The sequence below is a fragment of the Bactrocera tryoni genome, chromosome 2, assembly GCF_016617805.1.
Source record: "Bactrocera tryoni isolate S06 chromosome 2, CSIRO_BtryS06_freeze2, whole genome shotgun sequence".
NCBI classification, from domain to species: Eukaryota; Metazoa; Arthropoda; class Insecta; order Diptera; family Tephritidae; genus Bactrocera; species Bactrocera tryoni.
This window is the reverse complement of record NC_052500.1, coordinates 5307211-5332441: the sequence shown is the minus strand read 5'-3', so window position 1 is coordinate 5332441 and position 25231 is coordinate 5307211. Positions and strand designations below refer to the sequence as shown.

General features: G+C 39.4%; 1 protein-coding gene and 1 long non-coding RNA gene across 2 annotated transcripts in view; one reads left to right on the top strand and one right to left on the bottom strand.

Annotated features, from left to right (window-relative positions):
• LOC120768385 overlaps positions 1–15987 on the top strand; it is a 53685-nt gene extending 37698 nt beyond the window's left edge. Inside the window, exon 4 of the long non-coding RNA XR_005704753.1 lies at positions 15248–15987. This is a non-coding gene — a long non-coding RNA (uncharacterized LOC120768385). The remainder of the gene's footprint in view (positions 1–15247) is intronic.
• LOC120768383 (lysosomal aspartic protease-like) lies at positions 4423–5508 on the bottom strand. Its single transcript, XM_040095049.1, has one exon. The coding sequence runs from the start codon at positions 5506–5508 to the stop codon at positions 4423–4425; it is 1086 nt and encodes a 361-aa protein (XP_039950983.1).
• Positions 15988–25231: the final 9244 nt, after the last annotated feature.

The following is a 25231-nucleotide window of genomic DNA, read 5'->3' as shown; positions in this document are numbered from 1 at the left end:
GGACCATAATAAATATATGTATGTATATGTGCATATGTGTGTATGTGGAGGTATGCAATGCGGCGTAAGTGCTTCGACATATCGATGTCCACAATCGGAGGCAGGGCCGACCACGCCAGCAATATGCATATTTAATGCTGACATATGACAGTGAAAAATTTTTAAACAATCACAAGTTAATCACTTTTTATTAATTTCACTTAATTGATTTTTTCAATCTGTGTGTGTGTGTGTGTTTTCAAAACCGAAAACAGCAAGCTGCTTGCAACATTGTCAGCATACATTGTAGCTGCAATAAATTGCGGAAATTGAATGCACTGCTTCTATACGAGTGTGTTGTGAAAATACAACAACAACAACATTTACTGTCTACAACAACAATAAGTAGCGCCAAAATCAGCTTTGTTTCGCAAATCAACGAAAGCAAATAATGCCACAATCGACACTTGTGAGCACACACACACACAAACAGAAATATTGTATATGTGTGTGTGTGTTTGTGGTTGCCACCACCAATATGGGGCAATGGTAAAATCGTGCAACTTGCAACTTGCAGGCCCAGCAAGCGCCTACTTGCCTCGCCGCTGTCCTCATGGCAGCGAGAGATTTCTGTTGAAAGCGCCTTGCATTGTATTGTAAGTGGCTCACCAGCAGCAGCAGCACGATTGGCGGCTACCGTTACACTATGATGCATGCTACGGCGCATCAGCGCGCGCAAATGTTCACAACAACTAGACAAGTAGTGAATAGTAACTAAGCCAGTGGTGGCATGGTGGTGGCGATGGCGGTGGCAGTTGCAAACACCGGCACCAACCAACAATCACTTTGCCGCTTAGCTAACGCTGCTGAGGTGATGATGATTTATGCAATGGCATCGTTGAAATTTAATATCAAAAACGTTTAACAGCTTCCTGTTGTTGCAGTGTGAACAGGAGCCGCCGCGGCGTTGGCAATGATGATGATGGCATCGCTACTGCCTGCCTGCCTACCTGCTTATTGATGTTGCTGCTGCTGCTGCTGCTATTGTTGTTCTTGCTGTTGCTCCAGCACAAAGTTGCGCCGTTGATTTCTCATTTCACCGCGCTGATTTTGAGTGGGAATATTGAAAAAGCGTGATGACGCGTAACGATTTGATAAATCTTTGTGCAACATACTAGTTTCTTACAAAGAAAAATGTTTGTTTGTATGTGTACTTTATATACATACATTTATTTCTTTGTTTTTAATAGTAAGTCAGAGGCGCGCGACAGCGCATAATCCTGGGAAGGGATATTTCGCCTTCTCATTTTAGCTCGCCTTCAAACGAATATTCTTTGGCTATCCAGAAGATACTTGGCCTAAGACCGGAAGCCTTTGAGCCATATGTAAAATAATAGTTTCTGGTCACTCCCAAGTGAATGAGTCTCAGAAATTCTCCTCACTTGCGTGAACTTCCACTCATTACTCCATCAGAAAGACAATTGGGGTCTCCGGATGTTATGCTTGCACTGCCATTCAGCAAGTTGGAGAAGTGTTCCCTCTTTAATTTCAGTGTGCTCTTGCTCTAGGCATCAATCACTAGATCACCTCTGGGGGTTCTACAAGAGTATGCTCCAGTCTAAAAACCTTCTGTTAGTCGTCGCATCTCTTCGCAGAATTTTCGAGCACTTTCTTATCGGCCAGCTTGTCAAGCTCTTTGTACTCACGCATTTCGGCCTCCCTCTTTTTTGTCTGTAAATGCATCTCGCTTCCCTCTTCGCATACCCCATGTGTTGTGGTCAGTCTGTTTTCTCTCCGCTGCCTTCACGGAACTCCTCATCGTACCAGCTGCTCTTTTGCATTTTCCGAAAATCAATGATTTTATTTGCAACTGTATATAAAGAGCTTGAAATGCCGTCCCACAGTTCCTTTATATCGAGTTACTGATAAGTGCTCTTAGATAGCAGGAGTGCAAGTCGTTGTGATTGCAGCTTCTCGACATCGAATCTTCCTTGTGTTTGTTGACGAGCGTATTTTGGCTGCATTAAGATAGTGGTCTGAGTCAACGTTAGGACCTCGGAGCGTACGCACGTCTAAAACACTGGATACGTGCGTTCCGTCTATCATAACATGTCCGAACTGGTTGGTGGCTTTTCAATCCGGAGACAGCCAGGTAGCTTGGGTGAATTTTTCTATGCTGGAATCTAGTACTACAGATAACTATGTTTCGGGGACCGGCGAAGTTGATCAGCCTCAACCCATTTGGGGAGGAGGCTGAATTGACCGACCGTTGAGCCAGAGATACCTTCTTTGCCCACTACTCGATGACAGAGTCTCTCTTGCACCACGAATCCCACACCGAATTTGCGCTCTTTTATATGGCCCCTGTAGTAAACGCCACAAGTACCTACTCGCCTCAGTCCTTTTCCCGTCTAACGCATTTTTTGGACGGCGGTGATGAAAGCTGGGCAGCGGCACCTTCCCAATTAAGGGACCGGACATTCCAGGTGCATGCCCTGAAATCGCAATCCTTAACAAAGGGAGTCTCTCATGTTAAGTTATTTTTGACAGTGGTCAGTAAGTGAACAGCTGGTATGAAATATATCTATGTTCGATTCGCTACTATCGGCAACTAAGAAAATCAATTAAGTAGGCAGAAAGCAAGCTTCAAAATTTAATTTTTGACAGCAAATACATGCTTTTATATTAAAAATGTATATTAATGTTAAAACTCGAACTATTGGTCGATGCGCCTGTCATTTTGTTTTCAAAACTTCAACTCTTTACACGAATTTAACGCCGCAAGAAATAACAAAAATTCCCATATCATTCACAAATCACTCCCAAAAATACCACAATACGTATAACACATTAATTAGCTATGAGCTGATATGTCAAACAATCAAAAGCGAAAAGAAAGTCATGCATGCTTTCGTTGCTTTTACAACTCACTCGTGATGAACGTCATGATTTCCATGCAATAACCGCGCTGCAGCACTTTTTTCTAAAAACAAGTCGAAAAAAATGCTGCTTACAATTAAGCCATATGCGCCTTAAAATGTTTCGAAATCTTTTACAAATCTACAAAGCTAGCCAAAATACTTGTGAGAGAACCCTGCCGGCTATGTTGCCGCCTTCCTAAGCAACGAGTCAAGCCACCAAGCAAACCAGCATACCGAACCCAAAACAACCTGCGGCGATTGCTACACCTGAAACGTTTGAGCTAATTAACGTGCAACGCTGACAAGCAGCTCCCCACGTTTTCCTAATCCTTAAGCTTCTTTTATTTCTTCGACAACAAAAAAAAAATTCAGCGCAACATTGTTGTTGCCATTAATGTATAAAGACAAGCACAATCAAGCTTGACTTATAAATATGTTTAGCTGAGCTTGCATGTAGTTAGTGTTGTTGTATGAGGTGTAGAAGGAGAAAACGAGCAGCGTAAGTCATCGCTCGCATCAAGTGCAACCACGAAATTATACAAATCACTTCAAATAATTTTTCCTCCAACAAATGAAATGTAGAATTAGATTAAATCATTTAAACCGCAAATCACGATTTTAGATTCTCTCGTCTATTGTGTGTAAGTAATAGCAGAAACGAGCACAAAACAACTTCGATAAGAAAGACATAAGTATAAAGCTTACAACAGATCCAACAACCTGTACGAATGGCTCAACTGTGCTCACCATCTGTCTCGCCAACTCGCAGATGGTGCTGCACATTACCCGCGACAGCTGAGGCTGACGTCTTGATGGATTTGCTAGCGAGTTTTGGGCGTAATGGCTGCGAAATCACTGTGGTTTCGCCAGTTAGCAGACAAAAAATACGAATATGTAAGTTTTTATTTATAGATATAGATATGTGCTTCGTGGTTTGAAAGAGAGATATGTTATTTTTCGTAAGATATTTGAGTACTTAATATAGCAAACAAAAATATGTTGTAATATGTAACAATTATTTTAAGAATCTCCGAATGGAGAGTAGTGAATCGAACAAACTAGACCAGTTGTTCGAACAGTTTGGCAAGACTTGTGAGGCAACCTTGCACTAAGTTATCTTCTGACGGTGGAGAAATGCTTCTTTCCGCTATTAATCACACTTTAGAAATGAAATCTTAGCTTTTTAAAATAAATGAATTGAAAACATAATTGCCATCATAAAAGACGTGGGTTTCGAATTACAAAATCGGGATGTATAGTATTCGACTGGAATGTACGGAGTTCCAGTTAAAAACAATACACACATCTTGTGGGCCGCGGAGCTCTTCTAATCTTTCAAACAACTTATTCAAATCCCCAAAAGCTCTTAAAAAAGTTCTTGATATATCAAACCGGTAATCATTAGTCGAAGGCTGAATTAACATGCAATATGTATATCATTTATTTATATAGTTTATCTTATAAATTTACTTGGGATCCCAAACAATATCTTCAAAATGCACAAAATCACTATTTAAAACAATTAAGCCAGCGTTGCCAATCCAATACGTTTATTGGCCATATCGAATTCGGTATAAAATCCACTCAAGAAAGAGTCTCCCAAAATCCAATAATCCGTGGTACTCTTTTGAACGTCGACCAGATTTGAAGGAAGTGCATAGATCGTGCCGCCAATCACAAATACCATATCCGGCAAAGATTGTGTGGAATTTGCGAAAACTTCCATGAAAAGCTTGTAAGCGCCATCAGGCATAAGTATTACACTGCTGCCAGTATCTACAACAGCTTCACAACCATCCTTGCATAGTAGACGTTCACCGAATTGCACAGTATCCATTTTGATTTGCCAACGATCCTTCTTCGTGAGTTGAACATAGTTCAAGTTGCCTTGGTAACGCGATGTGTCTGAGCCACCCAATATAAGTTCACCGCCTTGCGCAGAGGAGCCATTTGTTGCGAAATATAATGAGAATACTTCCTGTTCCACCAACTTTTGCGACCACATATTGTTGAACACTGGCGTAACACCGTCCACTGCGAGCGTTGGAAAGCCCATACCCAAGATACCGTCAAAACCCAGTTGAGTAAACGAGTCATCAACCTCAGTTACGATTTCGGCGAAAACTTGATTCTCCACAACTATACCAGCCACGCGTACAGTGTCCTGAGAGAGATAACCAATTACGCCGCCTTGACTATAGTCCATATAAAAGCCTGTACCGTTGGCAACGTAAGTGCTGGACGCGCTAGAATTGTATTTTTGTTGGCTAAGACACGTTTGACTGCAGGCGCTGCATTTGACCGAAGGCACCCACAAGTTGGAGAAGCCGGTATCGAAGGAAACGAGGAAATCCTGTGGCGGTGTGCCGATCGTAATTTGTCCATAATATTGCTTATTGGCTTGATTGGTTAGTGTTTCATGGCCTACACTTGCATTGCTTGTGGTGGTGACTGCGTCCAGCGCATATTTGGCGCGCACGATTTCCGCCTCGGCCGCGGAGTTTGCGGGTGTTCTCTGGTAGTTGGGATTCCTATAGATCGGTATGCGCTGCAAATCAGCCGCGGCGAAAGTTGCACATAGCGCTAGTAGTAAAGAAGTCTTTAACATTTTAAGCTTTTGCTGCGGCGCAAGAAGAAGAAAAGAAAGAAAAGTTTTAAGTTTTTCTGTGTTAATTTTTGAATTCTGTCACCTTCAAGCCGTTACTCTTAACAATTGAAACAAAATATGCAGCACTTCTCAAGTTCACCGCTTTTATATACTTCTTGTTATCGATTTTTTTCTTATCATTTAAATATTTTCTGTATTTATAAACGAAAATGTCACAACTTTTATAATGGATGAGGCTCCCATGGTTGATTATAGCTAGCAAGAAAAAAAGAAGGCGTGTGCTGTTTAATCGATGACCTGTTTCCGATTAATCGTCTAATTATACTTAGTTGATTTTAGAAAGACTATTATATATTCGTATTATGGAAAATATGATCGTTACTAATGGATTCTATCGTGCACCTCCTCAGCTCTAAACGAGCAATTTACACCGATTCTCTAAAAGAACTAAAGTTCTTGCAAAAATTATTCTCATAAATTCATCAAAGGTTGCCTTATAATTGACGCTTTTTATAAAATATATAATTAACTCTGTTATTCCCTCTGTATACTTGATCTTCTAACCAAACTAGTTGAAGCTGAAAATAAACCAGTAGAAAAATATGTATGTCTACCGATTTGATTGATCACTTTTCGATATCTTTTATAATAAAGTTGAAAGATAGTGATAAAAAGTCGAATGCTTAAAAATATAATGATAAGAAAATGCATTTTGAGTACACTTCAGTTTCATTTCCAATTTTAAAGAGTTTCGGTGACCGATGGTCCGAATTCATAAAACCAAATGATGAATCGAACAAACAATTCTTATTTTGACAAAACCTTTGTGCAAAAAAAAAAACAAAAATAAATCAAATTTAATGCATATTAAGGGGGCTTTTCTTTATTAATGAAGTAAAAATTAAACGAAGAAATATTTAGTAATTAATAGTAAAGGTAAAGTAACTAGGAATCTTAAAAAAGTATTAGTAGCTAGGAGGGTACGAAACTATGATATCATCTAGGAATCTAAAAAGTGAAATAATTATTAAAACACTTACTTTTGACTGACGTTATTAAGAGTATTAAAATTTCTAATTTTTAAATTTCTATTGTGTATGGCTACTGGTGTATATTTGTCGGTCTACTTTTGACGTTGTTTTTCCCTACAGATCGCAGTGAGCTAGAATCCCGTTTAACAACCCTGAGCTCTCATATTTGGAAAATATTCCTTAAAATATCTGGAAGTTTTATTAAAATAAGAAGAAACAGAAAGAACTGAAATGAACTGTACTTAGATCGTCGGGAAATTACTAGAAATAGTTCCTCAGTTTTTGAAATATGGATTGAAATTTTACATACTTCCTTTTTCAACAAGAAACTATTTATTTGTCGAAACCACTGATATCGGGCTCCAATAGTCATAAGACCTGATAGACCAATACAAACTCTAATATGACATTTGTTTTACTTGACAAGGTATCTTCATTAAACTTAGGAAAGATTAATATCCAAGAGAAGGCTACAATATCGGAAGAAATTGATCAGATCAGACCACTATAGCATATATGTAATTCAAACTGACCGATCAAAATCAAGTTCTTGCGCTAAAATTTTAATATAACACGTCAATTGAAAATTCCCTGACACATAGATGGTGCCACTAGAGCTAGTCCATATGATTTTTATTTAGCCTTGACCTTCAAAAGGCGCTTTTATCAATTTATAAGCTGTTGGATCATTTGTTTGTGAATTATACGAGTATTATTTTGAATGAAGCAACCCTTCTTATTATGAAAAAATTTATTAAAAATTAATTTCGAGTGTTGATAAAATATTGATCTTTGAAGAAAAGTAATACAGTTGAAGCAAAAATTGGGTTTGATGACGAGTTTTCGGACACTGGCCCAGGAAAATCACCTAAGACGCCAAAAAGAGGTTATTACCTACGAAAACATCGAAAACGTCCACAAAATAATTAGCAAGCACTCTAAAGATATCAATTGAAGGCGTACATCATATCATTCACGATTGGTACTATATAAATTTGTGTCTCTTATGACCAAAAATCACGAAGAGTTGAGGAGTTTCGAAACAGTGTTTGGAGATGTTCAAGCGTAATAGACCCGAGTTTTTGCATCAATATGTGACCGTGGATGAAACATGGCCTCATCATTTTACTTCGAAGTCCAATCGAAGTGAACTGCACGCAAAGAACCCGCTCCAAAGCAAGGAAGAACGCAATATTTAGCTGTCAAATTTATGAGGACTGAATAATTTTTATTGACTACCTTGAAAAAAGAAGGATCATCAACAACCACGCATTGTTAATGGGCCGTTTGAAGGACGAAATCGCCAAAAATGAGCACATTTGAAGAAAAAGGAAGTGCTGTTTCAAAGACAATTCACAAGTTAGAGCCAAAGTTCCATGAATTGGGCTTCAAATTGCTTCCGTATCCACTATATTCTCCAGATCTGGCTCCCAGCGACTATTATTTGTTCTCAGTTCTCAAAAGAATGCTCGCTGGGAGGCCTATTTTGAAGCGAAGGACTAATCCTACTACAAAAACGGTATCGAAAAGTTAGAGGGTCGTTATAATCAGTGCGTCACTTTGGAAAATTTCTTTTTCTATGGCAGGACGGGACTTCTCAATTTACTTGTTATGTGAAATATATTATGGCTTCGTTAACGTCTCTTCATTTTATTTATTTTATTTTATTTTTATTTTATTTTATTTTATTTTATTTTATTTTATTTTATTTTATTTTATTTTATTTTATTTTATTTTATTTTTTTTTATATATATATTTTATATTTTATTTTATTTTATTTTATTTTATTTTATTTTATTTAGTTTAATTTTTTTACTATATTTTTATTTTTTGTTTTATATTTCTTCTTTAATTTGCTCTATTTCCCACATTGCTTCGATTCCCTTATATGTTGGCAATAATCTCCAAATTTATCGTGTAATCTACCAAATTGCTTATCAGTTATCAGATATCACGATCAAAAATTTCTCACCAGAGTTACGATAAGTGAAATAAAGGCCAAAAACAGAAGCTCTAAAGCCAACGCCACCCACCCAGCCATTTTCACCGCACAACTGAAATCGCCTTTATGAAACCGATCAGCAGTTCAATACAAAAACAAAAAAAACAACAATGAATATGCCATATTTGGTGCTGCGAGGTAAGTAGAACAAATAAACATGCGTATGAGTGCATGTATGCAGCAACAACAATGCTACTTGCCTTTTTGTTTCTAAAGCCAGCAATTTATAGCGTATAGCCGCACAACAACACCGACAACAACATTTAATAACAATACAACACGATAAATTTCAATTACACTTTATTGCACTTTTACTCCACTTTTGCGCCTTACCAAAATAGGCAGCTAAGCTATGCCAGTGGAGCTTTTACGAATAAGCATAGTTTCACTGCTCAAAGTGTGGTGCATCAATTGATTTATTGATCTATCTATCGGCTGTTACTGCGGTTGCTGTTTGTTTTAATTTTATAGCCGAATTGCAAATTCCATCAAAAGGAAACTTAACGCTTTCATTCGGCTATGCATCCAGCCACCCAGACGCCCAGCCAGCCATCCATCCATCCATCGATTTATTCCAACAACTCTGCATCTCAATGCGCAGCATTCACCGTTGACCTCTTGAGCGAAATTTTATTGTAATGTTAGTAGTTTTTATTGTTACAACACTTTGTTTGTATGTGAGTACACGCGGGCACTTGCGTATGGTTTATGATGTATTTGGGGGTACCGACATATTCAATTTTCCTGAGCATTTCAAACGTGTGTCTCACCAACGTCCATCGTACCGTTGTGAAAAAATATATATCTTCATATGTACTGTAAATATTCGACCACGTAGGAAATTTAATTGATTTCAAAATCTTGAGCTCTTGTCTCAGTAAAATATAGAGGTTCTTGCGTTCTCCCTTATCAACAGAAGATGAAAAATTACAACTTTATACTTATAGGTTAGATTAAGTACGGGTTAAAGCAGTGGAAGATCACTGCTCTCTTACTAGTTTAGTCCTTTGACATCCCGGTTCTTTGTAATACTACTACTATATTACTTGTGGGATCTTTTGTATCAGCAAATAATTTTGACACTATCTAGTTTCTTTGAAGGTATGAGAGCCAAAATATTTCAACCTCAGTGCAGCTAAAGCTGGATAGTCGAGGTAAAAGTTTAGATATGTTTCTACCTCACTTTTTATGAGATAACTTTACCTAAACCTCTTTTCGATCGAAAGTAGATCTGTCAGCCACAGGTTATTGTTGGTCCCTGATGACCGAGCTCACGCGAGGTCCAACCGTTTAGTGTTAAACCGCAAAAGAACACCGCGGCTCTGATCAGTTGGAAATTTTATTATATTTGGATGATTGTGTCCTTTCTTGCAGATTTATGGGATATATTGTTTCCAGTTGTATCACAAATTAGTTCGATTCAATTATTAATGACAGTAAGAACTCCATCAATTGCCTTGGACATACAGTCACCTAGCTCAGAAGAAGTACAGTCAGCTGTTATTGAAGTGTCCTTAGCAAACTTCATAACATTTCCCATTGGGTAAATCAGCGTTTTTGTAAACCTAGCTCCTCATCAACCTAAAAACGTTAGCGTAGTTGGGCGCACATGTGAGTTACTTTGAGTGTAAACTGTTGGACGCCTTTGAAGCTGCGCCGATACTGGGTCAGCGCCATAAGTAGTGGTAGGCAAAGCAAAAATAACAAAACACAAGTCCGTAAGAGGCATACGCTGCCGCACATTGACGAAGGAGACAATGTGGCAGCACGTAAGGCAGTTGCCACAAAGCCTCACAGCTAAGCTGGACATGCGCAGTCAAGCGATGAGAATGAACGCTGGCTGATGGATCATGTTGATGGAAAATGAACTTAAAAGCGAATACGCATAGAACACATGGATATACAAAGAAAAAATATATACTTATAAAGATGAGAGAGTGGTCCAATAAGTACTTAATCTCACTGCCACTATCGTAAGTCAAATTTAATGTAAAATAGAACATTCTCGCAGACGGCTACTGTCATAATTTCAGTCTCGAACTCGTAATTTTGTCTTGCCAGGTCGAGGATTCGAGCCACATCTTGGATTAACAACTGAACATGAGAAAGTTTTCGGGTTAGACCACTTCACCGTTTGAGCAATCTATGAAATAATTTTTGTTTGTACCATCAAGGAAACATTGATCCACTGGATTGCACCAGAGACTAAGAAATAGTCGCAGCTTCTGCTGCGGAACGTGCTCCAAAGAAGGGGAAGACAGTCCTATCGGCTACAGTTTTGATCTATATCGGCCACCTGGAGAAGAGCTAAACTGCTACAAGGCTCTTAAATGTGACTGAGGGTGCGAACTGCCCTCAAGCAAATTCTTCTTGTTTTATACTTGAAAAAGTTACTCGCCGGCTAGAAATTTTAGTCTATCATGGATGCCTACTTTGCTTATCTCCAGAAGTAGCCGACCTAGGTCAAGTGCATTGAAGTAACAGGAGTCTATGTTGAGAGAGAAACCGATATTTTCGAACATTTTCGTTCCTCTTTTGGTGGCTAAGTACTCATCGGACCGCCCTGGAACACAACACTTTGTTTGTATGTGAGTACACGCGGGCACTTGCGTATGGTTTAGGAATGCGGTGATTATTTTGAGTGAAATATTTTAGAAAGTCTCAATGCGGCTGTGGCCGGTGACGGCGGCAATGTGTCATGACATGGAAAATCAATCATGTCACAATTTCTCAAATAAGATGTTGACAACAATTCGGATGTCAGAAAGCAATAATGTTGCACGGTCGCATATGAATGCATGTATGAGTGGGCTCTGATTTCACAGAATCATGCATTAGGGCATGCATACGGCATAACGGCGAAATGACTCACCCGAGCGGCTGCTATTTTTGTAGCTCACTTTTTATGTGTGTGTGTTATACATTTCGCACTTTGCTGAACCAGAAATAATCAACTGGCGGCAGCGTAACGAGCTTTTAGCAACATGTTGCTGCGTGTGTTGACAATGCGCACGTGTGCTGTTGCTGTCGAGAGACAAATGTCAATTGCTTTGGATATGGAAAATTATGCCACCGACCGCAATATAGGGTAGCTGGCGGGAAGGTTGTAAGGCAACAGCCGTCGGCCACACCCAAAATGTGCCAGTGCGCCACTTGATCCTGGCGCTTGCTGGTGGGCCAACAGTATTTGCTGTGTGTCTACGAAGTTGCTCTATATTTAGCCGCCGTCGCGGTTTGTTTGTCGACAGTCTTTGCCATGATTTAGTTTTCAGCCATTATTTATTGTGGCTGTGGCACCCCATTGCGTCATCCTGGTGGCAGTGGCACTCGCTGCCTGAGTAAGGCAAAAGCGACAATCTGCAGCCATATCCAGCCAGTCACACTCAGCGGTGGGTGGTGTCTTATTTTGATTTTGTTGCTGGCATATTGTTTTTGTTCTCTGGTCAAATTTCAATGTGCCACTTGCAACTGTAACGGTACACGACCGGCTGTTGCATGCAGCGTATAACTGGTTACTTTTTAATTGCACGAAAATTATAAATCTAACGGTTGTTGTTGCTGCTCCGGCAGTTGTCTAGAGTGAGCGGAAATTTTCGGTTGCCTGAAAAACCCAAAAATTTGCAGTCTAAATATTGTTGTTTGTAAATATATAAAAATATATAGATATGTATGTAGGCGCACGGGTGAAAAATCAGTCTGACACCGCCTGCCAGGTAGCCGCGGAAACAGAGATGTTGAAGACCACCCACCGCCGAAAATCTCAACAAATTTGCACTGCTGCGAGATCGGCGCAGGCTTCGGGTGCAAAGGTCAAACGCTGCGACGATATGGGTATGTGTGTATCAGTTATAATAAAAAACCAACAATAACAACAACAAATGTATTCGAATAAACAAGAGTTTAAATATCTGTCCTTATGATTTATAAATAATAGTGACAGACCAATTTTTCCATCATAAAAGCTGAGCTCTGTTTCTTAAGTGATTGACCGTCGATCGTGGGATTGTTATTGTTGTTGTAAATTTATTAAATACTAAGAGAATGACCGATGATTTTACCGGAACGTAATTCGCTTGTTAGTTTCTTATGGTATGTTGTATTGTGTTTATCAACTTTGTTAAAGGAGAATACAGAGGATGAGTTAGCCATTCGTACCCTATGTCGGTCCAATAATTCGCTGTAGTAATGTTCTCCACCATCTTGACGATGAAGATCTGTCCAACAGATGAAGATCTAACTTTTACAACCCCAAAAAATAGATGACCAGAACCTTCAGGGAGCAACTGGGGTAATCACGGGGTCATTAGGAGGCTTTAATTTTTTGACAGTTGTAAGAGAAGCAGTAACGTTTTTTAACGGGTACAGGGAATACCTAATCCTCTCGTTAATATTAATAAATCTTAAACTGTGCTAAATCTTTCGGATTCTGTGGCTTCACTCAGTATTCCAGGTTTCTCAATGAATTTTGGTGTACCTCTCTGGTCCATATCGCATAAAACAAAACTTAATCAAAATAAATGTTCATTTCCATATGGTCTTTTAGAGCTTTGGCTTTTAGTGCTTTATTAAGCTATCATTCTTTTAAGTTGTATAAAAGTTGAAAACCAAAAGGTGAGGAAAGTCCGTTACGAACTTTAAGCCTTAGAGTCTAGCCTTTTGACTTGCCTTTTCCAATTTCTTCCGATGAGCTTTCAGTAGCCATCAATCAGCTGATGAGCTTCCATAAAAGCTTTCAAAAGTTCTGTTTAAATCAGCCGTTTAAGCCTTAGAGTCAAGCCTTTTGACTTGCCTTTTCCAAGTTCTTCCGAAGAATTATAAGTGGTCATCAAACAGCTGATGAGCTTTCATAAAAGCTCTCAAAAGTTCTGTTTAAATCAGCCGTTTAAGCCTTAGAGTCAAGCCTTTTGACTTGCCTTTTCCAAGTTCTTCCGATCAATCAATCAGCTGATAAGCTTTCTTAAAAGCTCCCAAAAGTTCTAATTAAAACATAAGCAAGTTAAGTTCCGTCATCATATTTTAGCTAAGCGAAATCATTCTTCGTATGCTTCTTTTTCTAACTTATCAAACTTCCTTGATTAGTATAGCTCCAAAACTATTCGGATTTGTATAAAACTTCGTTTTTCTCTTTGTATACTTGATTCCAAACAGCTTCCGTCAATAAACATTTTATTTTATTGAATTATTGATATCTTGAAAGCTCTTCACAGAAACCAATTGCTTACAAGCTCTAATTAATGGATCGATTACTGTATTGAGCATTTGCTGAAAACAAATTGGCCAATAGTAAATTAGTCTACATGTACTGCAAGTAGCCATAGATGACCATTCCTCTCACATGAATATGTATATTTTTATCTGCATTGCCTTTGTAAAGGCGCCCGCAAATTAGTAAAACAACACCTGACTGCAGTTGGCTGCCAAATCACATAGTGGTGGGCGTTTCAAGTGAGTCCAAGCGTAAGAAAGAAAGCTGGCAAGCATGTTAAGTTGTTTACGATGCAAACGGCTTGAAGAGAGTGGGCGTAACCGCCGCAGTCATATTACAAACATTTGTGGAATTGACTTGTGGCAGGGGCATCGATCGCACATGTGTTTCATTTGTGTATTTAAGCAACTAAAATTACGGTAAATTAATTCATTCTATGCCGCAAGTAAAAAAGAAGAATAGGTAGAAAGACACCATTGTAGCTGCCTTTTTCCCGATTTTCCAAACACATTCCATTTTAGGTAGCACATGCTTTTTGCTGCGAATGGCAATGCGCTCTCACGCTCACGCTGCCGGCCTGCATGGCATGGCGCAGCATATGCACGTGATCTTGACCACCAAACAAATAAGCATTTGTGAAAACTAGGCGAGCATCAAACAGGCAAATGAAAACACACGCGAAAACTAAGGTGCGCGCTCTACAAAACCCTTTTTATGGCATGGTCACGTGTGTGAACCCAGCACTCTTTTCAGCTCAACTTCGGTCTGCATATTTTGACTATTTTTCCTTTTATTTGTCTATACTTTTTCGATTTGTGATTTGTATTTGTTTGTTTTTGTATTGCTATTTGCACTCTTGACCTCGGCATCATTGTGTCACTCAAATGCGGATTTATATTAATTTCGCAATTAGGTTCTTATTTCTTATTTATTCTTATTTATTTTGTTTGATTATATGATGGTGGTTTTGTTAACCTTTAGTCAACTACCATAGGAGAATTACGTTTTTTGAAGTCAGTAACGTTTTTGTTTACCTTAAGCGAGGTCAACAACCAAAGGTCAATAAAATTTTTGTTTATCTTCAGTGAAGTCAGCAATCCGAGATCAACTAATATTTTCTTTACCTTTAGCGAAGTCAAGAACCCTTAAATATGTAAATGGGTGTTGAAGAATTTGACTACGCTTAGGGTCGTTGACGATTGCGTTAAAGTTTCTGACTTTTTTGTATTATATGCCTTTCAAACATAATTGTTTTCTGACGGGAGGTTAGTTTTAAAAAGACCTCTTCATTTAATTCACTTGAAGCAAACGAACGCTTTGACATTATGGTGCATTGGGAAGAGAATTTTTTTTCACCATTCGCAGATGTCCCTAAAACTCTAAAATATACTTTATGTAAGCCCATGTATAATTTTTTCATCATTAACTTATGTTTCTAAAGCCCTAAAATGTTCTTTAAGCCTAATACAAGTATGTCGGTTTTTTTTTTTATACCTTAGACTGTCCCAACCTCCGAATTTACAATATGGAAAAATCAAACAGTACTGCATATTTGTCTCATATTTACATACTCATGAGCATTGATACATAAGTTGAACAATGAAGAAGAACGGTGCATTTACACAAAACAACAATATTCCTGCAAACAAGTGAGCGGCGTGAGAGCAATGCATACAGTCGTCACATAATTTTCTCATTGGAATATGGAAGAGTGCCGCTGCAATTGACTTATGAGCAGATGTAAACAAAAGTGCGTGTGCAAAGATCAAGTGAAATCGAAAAGTAATAGTGTAAAAAATTAACAAAAAGCGCGAATTAGATCGTAGTTTATTAAAAATAATGTTGGTTCCAAGTAAATAAAAGAAATTGTGAGATAAAAACATCAGAATTATTTGTGAGTGCATAAAATGTGGTTTGCTGAATAATTAAGCTTATTGCTGCTGCTGCTGCCATGCATTCGGTTCAGATCGTTTTGTGCAATTTGCTCGTTTTTTGAACCGCTGGTACGTTTATGTAAACAAGTCAGAAGTGAAAATAAAATCATTGAGAATTTTTAAACTAGTTAGAAGCGAGTGATGTTTTTTGCTTTAGTTTAATTTTTAATTCAATTAGTAATTATAGAATTTAGTTAAATGCTTTTGCGTTTGTGTTTTTTGTGTTGATTCATGTGTGTTTAAACGCGATGGATGAACGAAGTTGACTGAAAGGAAAACCAACTAGAAATTAATTCACTGCTGAGAGGCTGGTGAGTACGCACACTTATATAATATTTATTTATATTTGTATCATACAACAGAACTTAAACTAAGTATAAGCTATTAAAGCCAAAAATTTGTAGATGTAATAAAATATTATAGCTTTTATAAATATGTATATCTGCACATAATTATATATTCTACACCAAAATTGACTGTCTTTATTATTATTTATATCAATCTCATGATAGTCGTACGAGTGATGCTGCTAGGTTAAGGCACAACAGCATTTTTTCAACAATTTTTTTCTCATATAAAAAAGTAATATTTTGTAAGAATTTTCTATTATTACAAATATACACTATTAACAAAAAAGTTCCGAAATTTTTTGAAAAAAAATATTTTGAAGTCGCCCATTGCGCTGCCATTTCCGGTGACTCCTCGGAATAAAGATGCGCCCATGTTGTCAGTATAACTCCTTACAGTATCAACTAATGTGAAAAAATAAGTGCTCGTCGAAGTCTGTGAGAATTATATTTCAAAGATCTGTGTAAAATTTTATGAAGATCGGATGAGTATTTCTCGAGAAATCTTGTCAACCGACTTCAGAAACCCAATTTCACAAGTTCTCAAGGCTGTATTTCCGAAACTATTACTTGGATCAACTTAAAATTAGGACAATATTCTAGAGATGTTGTTATATTTAAAAATATGAAAAAAAAATGATTTCAGAAACCCGTAAACCCATGTAACCCCTTAAAATACCTTGGTACAACCTGGGCTGAAGTCAACAAACTGCCTTTTTTTACCCCTCCTCCGCATATTTGAGATCAGTGACCAAAAGTAAATGAAGACCTCGCGAATGTTCAGCAAATTTGAAATTTGTTCGAGAAAACTTATAAATTGAATCTGTTCAACACTTTTATTACTTTTCATTCATGGAAATAATAAAGAACATAGAAATAACATAGGAATTCTTTCCGTTCGAAAAACCACTTATACGCCTTGGTAATTAGTTCAGTTTACAGCCATTGATGTCATAGAGGTTGTGTTTTAGTCATTTTGGGTAGCTAAAACCGAAAATGATAGAGGAATTTCGTAACTCGTATACATTTTTGTGTTGTTGTCAAGGGGTGTAGGTGTCAAACCATCACTATTTACTAAAATGAATGAATGAAATGAAATTCTTCAAATTCTAAGAGACATTTATTCGGCTTTATCGCAGTTTGATGACAGTGCACAATATACAAGTAATGATCTGTTCCGTAAGTTCATAAATTTAAATTGCTCTCTTTCCTCCATACCTATAATTTGAGGTTAAACTCACACGAAAAAATTTATGTGTTCTATTAACTAAATTTTTTTCTACAAAATTATTATTTCTACGCTTAGAAAAAGTCGCCGAATTTCATTTGTATTACAAGTCATTACTTCTTTCTAACGGTATCAATGCCACATAAGCCCCATAAACTCCGCTAATACGACACACAACTCAATTTCAACACGATAAAGTGTATTTGACATTAATTCACACTTGTGTGCAAAATAAGTGCAAATAAGCACTAACAAATATATGGCGCAGTAAAGGGTAAAATGCCCGAAATAGACGAAATACCAAAAAATCAGACTATCGGGCGATCAAGCAAACGGAATGCACGTCTGACGCGCATACGGGGCACCACAGCGCAGAGAAATGATGGTGCAGCGTGCATGGAAACATGTCAACACCAGTTGTCAACAGCAATTACAACGCCAACAGCAGTTACAATGTGCAAAAGCGCCCGCAACAGTTGCAACAGAAGCTGCCAGGCGACAGACACAAAAAACTGTTTGCCACAAAACGAAGAAACGCTAATAATACTGTAAGCAGACAAAATGCCGGTGGACTGACTGACGGACAGACTGCCAGCCATTGGTGACACACAGATATGTGCCGACTTTGCGCTTGAGTGGCGGCTGAGTGACGATGTGGCATGCATACACATACGAGTATGTGTGTAAATGGCGCACACGGTGGACAAATGGACTGTGCCACAACATTCAGCAGCATGTTGCATGTGCACAAACTTGTTGCTGCTGTTGTGGATGCTAATGGTGGTTAGTTGATGGCAATGCTGATGACGTTGGAGTGCTGGAGTGGCGTTGGTGGGCGCCGCCACTCAGCCGCAAGTGACAATTATTTGCTACGGTGGTAGCTGATGAACGGCTCGGTGAGCTAAAGTGTAGCAGCAAATGCTTTCAGCTCTTGTTCTTGCCTCAGCCGCTGTGTTGGCAGCCAGGTATTAATTAAAGTGAAATGGTCGCCACCGCCTCCGGCCAGTTGTTTGTTAGCCAGGCAGGGCCGCCGGTGTTGGCGTCTATGGCAAATGCGCCATGAAGTGTGTCTCTCCAGCGTTAATTTATGCAGGCGGTGGGCCGCCAGTCGCTGCTGGCCGCATTTCCAGGCCTCGAGGCTGTCTGCGCATTCGGTAGCATTTGATCGCAACAAATCATTCAAATTGATCGCGCGTTTTTGTCAAATTTATTTATATGTCCAACACATCTACTTGCTGGTATATATGTGTGGTACATATGCGGCGTCGTACCTCACACTTCGCAGCCACATCGCTCTCGTGATGCCGTTCGGTGATATTGTGAAAGGTTGGTACGCCATGGCAATCGATTTAGCATATTTTCGCTTCAAATTATTGCATTTGTTTAATTTTTTACTAATGCGCACAACATGACTGTGGCATGCAACATGCCATATGCCATATGCCACATGCCACATATAGTAAATGGCGTGCAATCGTTACATTCCATTTAGAAAGTCTTTCCTAGTTCACTTGCTTGGGTGGAGCCATAGCCGCCGCCGCCATAGTAGCCGTAACTTGCCACACTTGTGCGGCAACAACTCATACATGCCTGACGTTCAATCTGCCAATGCCAATTTACATTCCAAGCGATAACCCTCGCGATATGGCACGCAATGTGTCGCAAACGATGATATGCGCCAAGTCGCACACGCGCATGCGCATTCACATATCTGCAAACTATGCAAAGAAGGTGTATGCAGTTTTTAACGGCATCCCACATTGTTGCAACATGCCCATGCGCCACCGTTGCGGCACGTGAATAACTGGGTCATTTAATAAATTTATGCCTAGTAGTGATTTTATTATTCTAATTCCGTCAGTTACAGCGATGACAGCCCCCGCACGTGTGCTTTTGCACTTGCGGCTGGAAAAAATGCCTTTCTCTCTCTCTGCCAGCGTTTGTACGCACTTTTGCACAACTTTTCCTTTTGAGCTTTCGATTTCTCCACAGATAAAAAGTGAGCATAATAAATGTACCCACTGGTTTGGGTCAAAAAAGGCTGTGTTGAGTTCAAAAGGTATCAGTTTCTTTTCAAAAGGATGATATTTCTGACACATGAAGTGAAGCTGAGTATGTCGCTTCTAAAACAGAAAACAGCTAAAGTGTAGAGTTGCTCAAAGTGTATGGTCCCTGTTTCCGGGAAATGTGATCCTAATAAGAGAAAATTTTTCATAAATTTCATCCCCAGTAGCCTTTTCGGCTTAGGCTTGTATGACCAAATATTTATTGAATTAAGTATATAAAGATATACATTTTTATTTTCTTCTTCTTTGACACTACAACCGTGGGTCAGTTTGAGCCGAGAACACAAAACTTCGCCAGTTGCCTCTATTCTTTGTGAGGTCACGCTAGTACATCCCAATAGTACATCCCACAGACAGGTCGCTATGCTCTTAATCCATCTATTGGATGCGTGGGCGGCCTTGTTTCCGTTGTTCACCCATGGGTTGTGCGAATTTCCATTTTCCAGCATTTTGCTGGAGCATCATCCCTGCAAATAGCGTGGCTTAGCCAGTGCATTTGTTGAATTTTTATGCGCTTATCGATCCCAAATTGGCACCTGTTGGCAAGTGTTATAACTAATGAGTTTCGAAAGGGAGACTAAATTTAGATATGGCGTTGAAAAGACAGCTCCTATTAGTGGTGATAATGTATTGTGATGGTGGATATGCCAAGTCTAAAGCCGCGCTGTACAGTCAGTACACTTTCTTACAGGAGAGCAAACATATTCATCTCCATGAAATTTTTCAAAATGTCTGGATAACTGTAGCAGTACTGTTTAAGGCGGTCTGAATAACAGCGAAACTCTCTAAAGAGAGTTTGTCCGGAAAGTAATAGGACTGAATCGATTTAAAAAATTGAATAAACGTTACAATTCCTTAAAAAATTTCGAACTATGCTCCTTCTGCGTCGATGCAGCGCTGCTGGCGCGATTTTCAAGCATTGCAGGCGTCAAACAAAAAAGTCCGAGGGGCCATATCTGGGCTGACGGGTGGATGCGGAAGCGTTGGGATGCCGGTGTGGGTTAGGCAGCTGTTCACAAGAAAGGCGATAAGAGCCGGTGCGATGTCGTGGTGCAACTTACAATCGGCTGTGTTGTCTTGTAGAACCCGATTGATCCTTCGTTTGAATCTCTTGAAGACTTCCACGTAAAACTTGGCGTCGACGGTTTGTCCAGCAGGAACAAATTCCTGGTGTACGATGCCTTTGTTGTCAAAAAAAAAAACAATGAGCATCGTTTTCAATTTGCATTTGCTCATTCTTCCGGTCTTCATCAGCGACCTCTTCCCTGGCCTCCAAAAAGGCCTGTTGTCACCGAAACACACTACTTCTGACTAAACCCACAGCTGGGTAAGCCTGCTTGATTATATCAAAGTACCTCTGCTCTAACTAATGCTCGGAGACAACTGCCCAGCCGCTCGTTCGTTATCAGTCCTATTACTTTCCGGACAAACCCTGTATGTAGTTACAATAATACGAAATTAGTTCGATTACCGGTTGAGAAGGAAGAGATCTGACACCAAACTCCATTATAATTTCTGGTATTCGAAAATATTACGAATTCCTTCCAAGATGTTAAAGAATAACTGTTTAGAAAGAAGACATACTCTCCCAGTAATTTGGCAGATTTAGGAAAAGTATAGTTCTTAGTATTGATTTTAGCAAAAAGAAAAGAATAAAAAATCAATTAAGTTAAACTGGAGAAAGAAGGAAAGACAGAAACTTCTGCAAACCGAGCTTGCTGCTAGTTTTGAGGTTCGCGAAATTTAGCTTGACTAATTAAACGTTTTACGACATTGGGTGTTGGTTTTTGGATCTATGAAGCGCTGGTCATCCTGTTATACATATAATGATAAATAAAGTTAATTAAGATATACTTGTCTCATTATATAGTACAAAGAAAAAACTGATTTACCAAAGCACGAGAATATTGGCAAACCATCTTAGACTCTACCGTAGCTCGAAATCAGTTTTAGTGCCAATTTTTGGAACTCATATATGGATTAAGAACTTAAGCCCCTCAAACAATTCTTTAGTTAAAATTGTGTGACATTTGCGAGAATTCTGCACTAAACAGCAAGATTCCTTTGTTTAAAAAAGTAAATTTCAACAATTCCTTGCGCTGCCAAATTAGTCTCATCTTGTTAACTGCGCTTCAGGGCAACTAAGTAATGTGAACGCATTGCTGTTGCACGTATGGGTAAATTAGCGCGCGGCAAGTTACTTTGCGTGCCGCGGTCACACTGTCAAGCTGGCGTGCCCCGTTTACCTGTGACTTCCTTGAAATCATCTCATTTTGCAGCAATTCGTTACAGCTCATTTGGGCGGAGCGCGCGCACAAAATACCTACAACATTTAGCGGCTAAATGCGCTGCAATTCCTTTGTTTAGTTAAATTTGCATTATTTTTTTGAAACCACAACTCCGAAGTCTTTAAGTTGCGCTCCGCTTAAAAGAATAGGCAAATGCTGATTTCGGCATAGCTTGAATGGTGGATGTGTATTTGGTATGGGGTTCAGTTGGGGTTGGCCATTATCAGGTGTTTTCTGTGTCTCACGAATTGGTGCCGACACACATATGTATACGAACTACGTGTGTTCGCCGGCATATAGGCTATTCGTTCGGTATTCATTTATACGCGACGTGTCACCGATTAACTTTGCTGCTACGCCTGACCAAATCTTGCAGCTTTGAGCTCGCAATATAAATGCAGTTGAGTTGTGCTGCTGCAACCAGGTCGACTGTGCGCCTGCTTGCCTGATTCACTACCGATTTGGCTATTTGGCAGGCATGAAAATGGATTTCCTTTCGCTCCAAAGCGTTTGGCTTGCTCCGCTTCATTTCGTTTGCTAGCGCTGCTGCGCTCTTCGCTTTTGCTCAACCGCCTCTGATGGTGGGTGATAAATGTTGCCTAGAGCAGCGGTTTAGGGTCTCCACCTATAATCACATGTGTGTCGGCAGGTATGTATGTGGACTAATATATGTAAGAGTATAGTTTCTGGTCTAAATAGCAAGTTACAGCGCAATGTTGCTGTGCTGCAAGTTAAAAGCCTAGCACTGCCTTCCGTTGAAATTAGTTATTCACGCGCGCCTCGTTTAGGAGACAACATCCTTAAATACTATACTTACTGTACGCTGCAACGGCGTACGACGTGTATGTGTTTGTGTGCATTTATTGTTCTCTGCTTTTGTTTCAATGGGCAAGCCGTCGCTGGTGCTGGTGCAAATGCTGCCGCTGATGCTGCATCAGCTTTTAGTGGCACATATGGCACCCATTGTTGCCTCCGCCATATATCCACATTGACTAAATGCTACTTACATTTAGCTGTGTGTGTTTGTTTGTTTGCGCTTGTGTCCCAAGATTTTACTCATTTGCTCATGCCGACAATGATGATCGTGCCGCTGATGCTGACTGCTGACTGCTGCCTATTAACTACTAGCTACTTGCCTGCCCGTTTTTGCCCTAGCAGCCTAGCTGCTGTCATTGCTGGCTTATCAGCAGCCTCCATGCAATGCCCACAAGCTGTGCCGGTTGCCTGCTCTACTTGCCACATGTTGCATGTATAAACATGTGTATAGATGGCGGTGCATATGTGCACCCACCATTTGCGCGGCCTTTTTGCACACTTTTGGGCCGCTTTTGCTTAATGGTTAATGGCTTATTTCCTTGAAATGCGCCTCTCATGCGACCGAAAATGCCGGGTAATTAACCTGAACCATGTTAATGAACTTAACAAAACATTTATGCAGATTTAACTGCTGTTGCTGCTGCTACCTTAGCTTCGCCTGCTGCTGCTGCTGCAGTGTCACAATGTTTTAACGTCAACGCTTGTTGGTTTTGTTGTGGTTTTTGCTGCTGTTTGCGCTTAATGCTGCCGCTCGTCCTTTTCGCTAATGTGCGGACACATTTGTTGGAAATGAGGTTGTTTTCGTGTTGTTGACAATCTAATTAGAATACGTGCTGCACAAGTTGTTTTTGTTGCTGTTACTGTTGTCTTAACTACTTTAAATAATGTCATTTTTGTTGTGGCCGCTTAATTGTTACTGTTGTTGGTCTATTGCCTGCTGCTACACCATTTGCGATTTCAGGTTCATGGTGTTGACACATGTTTCCAAAGGAAGTACGTCGATTGTCGGTAGTTCACTCCGACCGAGAAATTCTGTGGGTGTGTGGTGTTGTCATTACCGCAAATAGGCAATTGGTGGTGTCATTGTCATTAGATGTTTCATAAGGTGAAATTTAACCACCATTTCGTTTATATACATACAATTATAATCATTGTAGTCAACCATCATGATGTTTCTTCTGAAAAGCCGCGCTGTAGATCTTCTTTATTCCAATTACAACTATTTTCCAAACCAACAGTGTTTCAGCTCCTTTAGGTTGTCTGAAAACTATTTTCTGGAGCTCTGAAAAGTTAGCCTGATTCAACTGATTTTGTCGTAGTGGCGACGGAGTTGGGAGCCAGTAGCTTGTAGTGGTGCAAAAACACTGTTTGCTTGTGGATCGGTTTTCCTTTGTAGGCCTCAGTGACCGTTTTGCTTTTATTCTGGAAGTCGATGTAGGTAGGGTACATCGTGTGAATAGCGAAAAATAGTGGGCATCACATTTTCGGCCGATAGGAGACTCTGCGGGCCGATGGAAAAGCTTATCGTGCATTCTCCGTTGTAGCAAATTCCGGCTCCACTGATTGTGTCTCATCAATAAGACGAGTCACCATCGCCATCGAAGGAGGCACACAGTATCCGAGCGCTCTTTCATTTCACTGAGCGTTATCTATTCAACAGGAAACATCGCTACCGCAAAATAAGACTACCAGTCCGATTTGACTAAATTTTAGGCTCAAAATACGAGAATTTACTAAATGGTGGTTCCCTACTTTTTAAAAGAAAAGTCGCAGAAACTTCAAATTTAATGTATAATGTTTTTTATTACTCGAAAAAAGATTCGCTGGTATTTATTTTTTGAAGGTTATTACTTTCATATGTTGACCCGGATAGACTTAAGACTTTACATATCCTCACAGGAGAAAGTCTAACAGTGGGATATCACACGAAGTGTTCTCTCAATAAATTCATTGATTCAATTTCAGGCATAAAATAGTCGGTTATTATGGCGTTATAACGGTCGTCATTGACGCTAACGTTCTCATCGTATTAATTTTCTAAGAAATATAGACCGACGATTCCACCGGCCCACAAATCACACCAAACCGCTTTTTTTTCTAAATGAAATGACAGCTCTTGAATTCGTCCCAAATGCAACAATTTTGCTTGTTTACATACCCATTTAATCAGAAATGGGCCTCATAGCTCGAAAACGTCGGATCTTCTCGGAACATCTGAAGAGCCCATAAACCCACAAGTTGTATTTTGTACGCTTTCAATTTAAAATCTTGACGTAAAATGCGCCAAGTTGTTCCATACGTCAGTCCGCGTTGCTCCGAACGGCGCCAAATTGACTCTCTACGGTTTTCTTGAACACTCTCAGCTTTGGCTGCTAAAAATAATGCTTGGGTCTCAAGGTAGGTGATGGATGGTGTTGCGAATGGTACGCTCAGTAGGCCGATTATGTTAACCATATGCTGAGCGAAGCGCGCGAAACACATTCTTTACAGAACGTGAATTTTCGTAATAAAGTTAAACGACGTTCTTCAGGCGTAAGTCTTGCCATGATGAATTGCCAAACAATACTGAACAAAAATACCATAACATATGCTATAATCACATATCCTTTCGATTTCACTTCACAAGTTATGATATATGAAATTCACCCATATTTGTCCATATAGCACCACTAATCCCCATATTAGCCGCATAATAATATTGCCTTTCGAAGTACTAATATGAGCAAAAGATAACTACTTTAACATTCATATACGCCGTTGTTGCATTTATGCTTGCAACATGAACTTTCGCTGCGCGTGCAGAG